The sequence below is a fragment of the Camelina sativa genome, chromosome 11 (assembly GCF_000633955.1).
Source record: "Camelina sativa cultivar DH55 chromosome 11, Cs, whole genome shotgun sequence".
Classification (NCBI taxonomy): Eukaryota; Viridiplantae; Streptophyta; class Magnoliopsida; order Brassicales; family Brassicaceae; genus Camelina; species Camelina sativa.
The window spans coordinates 13,326,407-13,335,287 of NC_025695.1; the positions used below are offsets into that span (position 1 = coordinate 13,326,407).

The window sequence follows — 8,881 nt, forward strand, 5'->3', positions numbered from 1 at the left end:
CTCACCGAAACCCTAATAGAGAAGAGCCTATGTAACAGTACAATAAGCCATATCCTAAATGAAACGTTACCACAACGGAAAACCCTAAAATCACCGCGACCGACGAAGAAGATGACCAAATTATTTAATTCTCTTTGATTGAAAAGGAGAAGAAGAGAACTTACGTTACAAACGAAACTACACTTAACGCTGGAAATACAATCTACCGACCGCCGAGAAGGAAGACAGAGAAACAGGGAACACTTATGTAGGGGTTCGGTTTGGTAACCCTTTTTTAATTACTTGGTAATAAATCATTTCGTTTCCAAAAAAAAGGTTTCAGTAAATATGGGCCTAAATTTTGCGGATTAAGATCATTTGGACATGTAAACTGGATCCAATAAGCAATTTATTGACTCATATGTATCTAGTTGAAGTAGCAACTCATATTGTTCGTGCAATTGCGTACGAACTGTGTAGCGTATACGTTAATGGAAAAGATAAATCACATGTGGTCGTCATTGTAATAGTTGACTCCCACTTTTTATTGGGTTTCATACGACTTTAAGACTAAAGTCTTTCAACGTAATCTAGTTTTACGTTACTTAGCTTAAAATATGCAAAATTTTCAACGATAGATACTGATATTTTCTCACGTTCACAATGGTTACGGAAAGTCCAATTTGGCTTCATTGTATTATACGAAGCCGATTATAATATAACATCACTAATCTCAAATCGAATTTCCACTTATAATTAAACAAAAAAAGCTTCCAGTGATAAAATAGATTCTAACTACAACTTTAGTCAAAAGAGCCAACCAAAAAAAAAAAAAAAGTATAAACAGAGCTCAAAATGTCCTTTTTTTTCTTTTTCTTCTTTTCTCTCAATCACCTTTCAACATCACACTTAAAAAAAAAAACAGACCAATTAAAAAGATGAGAAAAGAACTACTATGATAAGAGAGTTTGATTGATGATAGTAAACGACATTTGATTGTTCTCTGAAATCATCATCTGGTTCTTGAGTTTCCAAGTGTAAGTTCTAAATCATCTGAAACACATTCTCCATGTATCCTTTCACCTTCCCAAGGCTTCACCATTCCTATCACAGTGGTTGCGTTACAACCAAACGCAAACTCAGCCGCCATTCCATCAGCCATTGGCACATCAGAGTTCTGATCAACACCAGCAGGAATAGCTGGAGAGCAGTTTCCACTTTGTCCAGGAGTCCACATTGGTGAATTACAATCTCCCATTTTAAAGGCCTCTTTGTCGAAAAACGGGTTTCTTGAAACTAAGCTGAACGTAGGAGAAGAGGGTCCGCTCTGTGGAGTTTGCATTCCAGAGAGCCATCCAGAGTCAGGGATGGTTACTTGATCACGAGTAGGGCTTCGAGCCAATGGCGGAGTCACAGGAGCGCTTATGGAGTTTCCATGGAAGAATGGGAGCTTGGAAGGTGAGTTTGAAGAGAGGTTCTTGAGCCAGGGGATTAGCGAGTTAGCATCACCGAATGGGTTAGTAGGACTCGGGAATGATGAAGATGAAGGGCTTGGATTGTAAGAAGCACGAGGGCTATGTTGATACGATGAACATGGACTCGCTGAAGTAGAACCATTCATGAGTTCCATTCGATCCATTGGTTTGCATCCCTACACAAGAGTTTATGCAAAATGTAAGAAATAGCACAAAACATATATTAACCAAAACAATCCTCTTCTGCTAGTGGACTAATTACATAGAGGAGAGTTAAATTAATGTGTCTTTCTTTTTACATAATGCAAAAGCTGGTGAGCAACAAGCCAACAAACAAAAAGACATTATGATTGATAATTGTAAATCTAAATGCACCAAGAAAAAAAACGTAGAGCACAATGATTTTGTTTGGTTTATAATGGTCAAAAGAACAATCTTTGCTAATGGATTATTTACATAAAAGAGAGCATAGAATGATTTTTTATCGTTGTCACAAAATGTAAGAGCTGGTGAGCATGAACAAGATAACACTATGATTGAAAATCAAAATGCACCTAAGCAGGAAAAAGCGTAAAGAACAATGATTTTCTTTGGTGCTATATAAGTGGTCTTAGAACAATCTTTAGTTCTTTACTAATGGATCGAGAATCTCTCTAAGTAACAGAGAGTTTTTCTTTTTGTCAATAAAAGAGAGTTTAAAATTGTTTCTTTTATTCTTTTGCCATTTTACGAAATGCAAAAAGGCTGGTGAGCAACGAATAAGATGACATAATAATTGATAATTGAAAATCCAAATGCAACTAGGTAACAAAAAAAAAAAAGGTAAAAAAAAAACATTGATTTTCTTTGGCATTTAATGGTCAAACAATGAAAGAATTACAATTTATTTTATCCCCACACAAGCAAAATCAAAACATCATCATTAGATGTTGGCAAAAGGGAAATCATTTCCCCAGTCTCACCATTGACTGGTTAAAACAAGAATTAGCATAAATAAATTAAAGTATTTAAACCAACAACAATAATAAACACTCATGGAAACTATTTGATCACACGAGTCAAGAATTCAAAAATCTTTATTTTAGTCTATTTTCTAGTATTACATATGCTCCTAATAAATGTATATGTACTACATACTATTGGTATTGGGTCTTATTTTGATGTCAATGTAACAAAATGGATTGTACTTTATTAGTGTAAGTGTGAATGTGAGCAAATAAAGAAAAAGTTTTTTAACGGGAAAATTTGTATGATTCAAGAAAAGAAAAAAAAGAAGCAAAATTGGAATTTCAGAGAAAGCGTCAGTCTGAAAAGGAAAAAATCCATGTGGGCAAGAAGAAAAATAAAGTCACCCTCGATCGTTGTACTACAAGGAATCCAACCCATTACCAAACAGCAGTTTCGTGAAACAGACGTGTCCTAAAGTTAAAAAAAAAAAATTCACATAAAGCAAAAGGTTTTGTAAATTGAGACCAAAGAAAAACACAAAAAGAAATACCTAGATAGACGAAAAGCACCCTGAAAAATTCTGTTAGACCGTGTGATTAGTTAAGGGTAAATTAGACATTAAGTAAGTAAATTCTCCATCTGAAAGTGAAACAGAGAGTGTCGAAGCAAGCAGCAAAGCATCAGCGAATCTTAAAAACATATTCATGCTTTTGTTTCAGTTCACCGGAACGGTTTCGACCTGACGTTTGCAATGACTTTTTACTAAACCCGGTCAAATATTAAATCACAACCGTCCATTTTTTTATTTTTCTCCCCCCAAAAAAAAAAACTAACGCTCAGATCTATTCGCAACTCTTAACAAGCAAAACCTTTTAAAAAAAAAATCTACAAAAATCGATTAAAAAAATTAGAGCTTTTGGTTTGTTTAGGGGTTTGGGTTGTTTACCTTGCGGTAAGTAGTTCCGTCGTCTTCAACAGTCCAGCCAGCTTCATTGCATAACGCTTTAAGGACTTCGTTGTTGTCGCAGTGTTTAGGTAGCTTGAAGTTTCCATGAATCCTAAGCCCTGCGAAGATCTTAGCCGCAATCGCTCGTCTTCTCCTCTCTCGCCGCTTGTTGTTCTCTCTCTCTTTCCATGTCGGCGTTCGTGTCCCCGACGTCATTTTTTAAGGATCACCGCCGGAATATTGGAGAAAAACAAAGAACAGCGTCGTTTCTACTTCTTCTAATCTTTATAGCTCGTCGTAGAAAAGACAAAACAAAAAAAAAAAACTCGCGCTTTATGTTTTGTTTTTTTTAACGATTTCTCTGGTTTTAAGTTTTTTTGTTTGTTTTTCTGGTCTGGTGACGAGTAATAAATGAAGAAGCCCTTAGGCAGGGCTGAAGGAAAAAAAAAAAAGGTAAAGGTAGATATCTAAAAAGACGAAATTACCCTTAAAGTATATTGTAATTTACAAGGATGCATCGTATGTGTTAACACGTGCTCAGGCTTNTTTTTTTTTTTTTTTTTTTTTTATTAATAAAGCAGGAAAAAGATGAATATGTGTATTTTCACCACCAACGACGTCGTTTGGTGTACATTGTTATGAAGAATTAGAGTTTAGTTTTTTTTTTAAAAAGTCAAGAATATCAAGCTGCTTTTATGAGTTATCTTTTATAAATGTCTATTTTTGGACATTAGTAAATCTAGCTTCTATTATTATTAATAAAAAAATTCAACTTTATTCTTTATTTATTGACAGCATTTTCCAACTATCCACATCTAAGAGCCAGGAACTATAAATTAAAGAAGAAAAAAAACATAGGAGTATTATGTTACTTACTAATCTAGATTTAGCTAAACTAATTACATTACTAGTTAATGAAAATTATTGTGGACTCCAATATACGTGGCAGAGATTGCGGCATCTTCTTTGAGGAATGTGACATGTCACCTTTCAACTTTGTTAGAGAGACCACAAATCGTTTTTATGTAATATCTAATCATAACCGTTAAATCGGGTGGGTCACGTGATGCTCTCGATCTGCTTCCCATCAACTTGTCATTGCTCGTGACTCGTTTGCTCTTTCTTTTCCATTAATTTCTTCTTTTTTTGATTAGTCTATAAAGTATTAAATCAATTAGAATAAATAAGCTACTCTTCGACATTTTTATACTACAACATTCATACCATCCCAACCAATAAATATTCATACCACTACTATTATCGAACACATTCCTATGATGTTCGTGTAACCTCTAATCTATATATTTGCATCTTTGATTCCCAGTTTCTTATAATGAACAACAGTTTTGAGTGTCTTGTCTACTACACACATGCCTTTTATCATCCGACACTTAATATTTTGTAGTACTACTTGCCTTTATGTCTCTCTCTATATATATTTGGTTTTAAATTAGACTTATTATTTATACTATATAGTATACTAACCAACACACATTACGTAATTAATATGTCAAATTTGTGTATATATGACTCGAGTATGAAGGAGACACTTCGTTCGACCAACAATAGTCGGCCCCCAAAGTTGAAACAATATATTTCATCATTATCAAACAATTTCATTTAGTTCCATGTATATATTGTATATCAATTATACTACTGGATAACAAAACCAATAGTAAACCACATTACATATGTTACATATTTTAATTTCCTTTTACATGTAATTCCGATTGCATGCTGGTTATCTACGATTTCTAGAAGCAATTTACTCCTGAATTTAAAACTGAGTTTTTCTTTTCATTTTTTTTGTTTTACTATTATAGTTTAATTAGACAATTGAATTTTTTTATAAAAAATAGTTATTGTCTTATTTAACTGGAAAAAAAATAAATTTATTTTTTCTTATCAGAATTTTGGAATATACCGTTGACTGGGGACAGTGAACTAAGCACATACGTATACATTATTTGGAGAAATATTAATATTTTGCTCGTCGAACCGGATTGATAACATCACAATATTCATTTACATGAACACTGCCACAGGTGTAATCTAACGTTTGACATGAATTTAAAATCCTCTTTCAGGTGATACTTGAAATTCAAGTTCAATCCGACTTTTTCTTATACACAAGCGTTAAACTTACATAATGAATACAGACTTAATATTCAGTTTCTTGTTTACATAATGCGAAATCTGAATAAATTACGTATGTCGTTGCAAGCTAGAGAGCTTTGAACATGTATGTCTTTCACGAGCATGTTTAGTCTACAGATGAGTTCTAGTACTATAAGTGTACAACAGTACAACTGCAGATTACTAAGCCAAAATTGGTATATCGACAACGTACGGCCACATAAAAACTATTTACATATCCTCCTATTTGTTTTACCATGAAACTAATACAGTATGTTTCATGATAATTATTATATGTTCATCAAAATTAACAATAAAGAATTTTCAGACGTTTAATTAAACAAAAAGAAGGCATGCATGATATCTCTACCAAATGCCATCACAAATTCACAATAGAATATTCAAAGTGGACCTTTCGATTTCGTTTCGTGCCCTCCAAAAAAACAAGACTTTTTATTAAATTTTATTTATAAATTCCAAAAGATAATAACAACTATAATTTTTTTTCTCACGGTCATAAATGCTTCTACATTACCACAAACAAACAAGATCTCTAAATGATTTTTTTTGTTTTTCTGTTATATTCATTGACTATTTCATATTTTATATACTTAAAAAAAAAGTTATATGCCAAAAACAGCTCTATCATCATCTCATGGGGTGATTTTGATATAAAGAAAAAAAATAATAATAATAAAATAGTAAAAAAAAAATTCGACCAAACCCAATCTTAGCAAAAACAATGAAACAGCTGTTCTGTTCTGATTCGAACACGGCTTCATCTAATAAAAAGCTTAAAAAAATTTCCTGACTTAAAAACTCACAAATCCCCAGAAATTTATACTCTCAGCAATTCTTTCTCCTGTTTTTGTTTCCCAATTACGCGTAATTATTAATCGATCAAATAAAAAACGACGGAAAGGTTTGACGAATCTTCTTCGTAAATCTGCAGCAGCTGCTTCCCCACCGGGTCAATCGACTCGTTTACTTTTCTACGGTCTTCTCTCCACAGATAAAACTTTGATATTTCAGCAGCAATAATGGCAAGGAGAGAGGTACACGTAAGAAGACAAATCGTTTCTGTTTGATATTATTCTCTGTCTGATTTACTTAAATACCCACACAAGTCGAGAAGCTTTTCTTTCTTTCTTTCTTTCTTTGTGTTCGAGAAGCAGAGAGGGTTCCAGAAGCAATATAAAAGGTTGTTCCTTTTTTTACTTATCTGATTAAGTGAGATTTTAATGTTAAAAGGGTTTCTAGATTCGTTGAATTTTAAAGGGGTTTATGGTTTTGAGGGCTTCTTAGAAGCTTTTAGTATCATTTTGAGAAACAGTGGTGAGGTTTTGGGGTTTTTGTTTCAAGTTCAAAACTTTCTTTTCTTTTAAGGGAATTTTGGGTTTTGGGTTTTGAATCTTATCCAGTTTTGATCGAAACTAGTGAGTCCTTTAACTCTAGTTTATGTGTACTAAAGTTATTGACTTGAAAAGGTTTTATCTTTTGGTTCTTGAAGCTTATAGTTGATATAAAAGACTCTCTCTTGCTCTGCTTTTTTTGAGTGTGATTTGTATAGCTTTTTGTGGCAGTAGATTGAATCAAGGAGTTGAAAGTTTTAAAAGATTTTGAAAGTGTTTTAGAGATGGATGAGAATAATCATGGAGGTTCATCAAGCTCACTACCACCTTTTCTTACAAAAACATATGAGATGGTTGATGATTCTTCATCGGATTCGATCGTCTCGTGGAGTCAAAGCAACAAGAGTTTCATCGTTTGGAATCCTCCGGAGTTTTCTAGAGATCTTCTTCCGAGATTCTTTAAACACAATAACTTCTCAAGTTTTATCCGTCAGCTTAACACATATGTAAGTGTTGTTGGTCTTTTGTGTGTTTGATTTTGAATCAGTCATCTTCTTTGGTTTGTTTAGTTCAGTTTGGGTTTTTGTATTGTAGGGTTTTAGAAAAGCTGATCCTGAGCAGTGGGAATTTGCAAATGATGATTTTGTGAGAGGTCAACCTCATCTTATGAAGAACATTCGTAGACGCAAACCTGTTCATAGCCACTCTTTACCGAATCTTCAAGCTCAGCAAAACCTCTTGACGGATTCAGAACGAGTAAGGATGAAGAATCAGATCGAGAGATTGACGAAAGAGAAAGAAGGGTTGCTTGAAGAGTTACAAAAGCAAGATGAGGAACGTGAAGGGTTTGAGATGCAAGTGAAAGAACTAAAAGAACGGTTACAACACATGGAGAAGCGTCAGAAAACAATGGTTTCGTTTGTTTCTCAAGTACTTGAAAAACCAGGGCTTGCTTTGAACCTCTCACCGTGTGTTCCCGAACCAAACGAGAGGAAAAGAAGGTTCCCTAGGATCGGGTTCTTGCCTGATGAACCGATGATGGAAGAGAACCAAACATGTGTTGTTGTGAGAGAGGAAGGTTCTACAAGCCCGTCTTCACACACAACAGAGCAGCAGGTGGAACAGTTAGGGTCATCAATAGCGATTTGGGAGAATCTTGTATCGGATTCTTGTGAGAGTATGTTACAAACAAGAAGCATGATGACACTTGATGTGGATGACTCGTCTACTTGTCCAGAAAGCCCTCCTCTTTCTTGCATACAGTTAAGTATCGATAAACGTCCCAAATCTCCTCCTTCACCAAGGATCATCGACATGAACTCTGAGCCCGATGTTACGAAAGAACAGAACAACACTGTTGCTGCTGCAGCTGCTCCTCCTCCTTCAGTAGCAGGAGCGAATGATGTTTTCTGGCAGCAGTTCTTCTCAGAGAATCCTGGCTCAACTGAGCAACGGGATAAAGCTGAAGATCGTAGTGAGAAATCGTGGTGGAACTCAAGGAATGTAAATACAATTACAGAACAGCTTGGACATCTGACTTCTTCAGAGAGAAGTTGATAAAGTCAAAGATTAAAAACTCTTTAGTCTGTTTTAGTTTCTTGTAAAATAGGTTTTGGCAGTTTTGTTGTCTTCAGTTTATAGTATTTGGATCTGGTTCGGCTGTTTATGATCACATGTATGTTCGGACTAGGAGCTTAACCGAAAAACTTATTAATGGATTCAAACAAAAAGCAGAAAGAGATGGTAAAGCAACTGTTGTACTAACAAAGACAATACTGATAAACTTGAACTTCAATGGTAATGATAATAAGCTAGAACTTATGGATGTTGTTCACTAGATGCGATTGACTTCGAACGAAATCATAATTTGCGAAAGTCCTATAGGTTGAAGTCAAACCTCTAGATCCTTTACTTGCTTCGCCTTCTCCTCTTTAATACTCTCTCGAATAATGTTCTCCATAAGATGAGGTTGATCGTTAGTGACAAAAAAAAAAAAAGATGAGGTTGATCTCGGATAAAATTCTCATTTGCGAATTCCCATTTCT

At 34.4% G+C, this 8,881-nt stretch overlaps 2 protein-coding genes across 7 annotated transcripts; one reads left to right on the forward strand and one right to left on the reverse strand.

Moving 5' to 3' along the window:
- On the reverse strand, positions 699-3,725 carry LOC104723173 (BES1/BZR1 homolog protein 3). The gene is made up of 2 exons (XM_010441494.2): positions 3,349-3,725; positions 699-1,630 (listed from the first exon to the last, which is right to left on the reverse strand). The coding sequence occupies exons 1-2, from the start codon at positions 3,562-3,564 to the stop codon at positions 992-994; spliced, it is 855 nt and encodes a 284-aa protein (XP_010439796.1). The 5' UTR covers positions 3,565-3,725; the 3' UTR covers positions 699-991.
- Positions 6,277-8,584, forward strand: LOC104723174 (heat stress transcription factor A-4a-like). Of its 6 annotated transcripts, none has more exons than XM_010441497.2 (3): positions 6,277-6,685; positions 7,068-7,342; positions 7,431-8,584. In XM_010441497.2, the coding sequence occupies exons 2-3, from the start codon at positions 7,121-7,123 to the stop codon at positions 8,391-8,393; spliced, it is 1,185 nt and encodes a 394-aa protein (XP_010439799.1). In that variant the 5' UTR covers positions 6,277-6,685; positions 7,068-7,120; the 3' UTR covers positions 8,394-8,584. The 6 variants fall into 6 exon arrangements, with proteins under 6 accessions (XP_010439799.1, XP_010439798.1, XP_010439802.1 ...); XM_010441496.2 differs by having other exon boundaries at positions 7,071-7,342; XM_010441500.2 differs by having other exon boundaries at positions 6,277-6,545.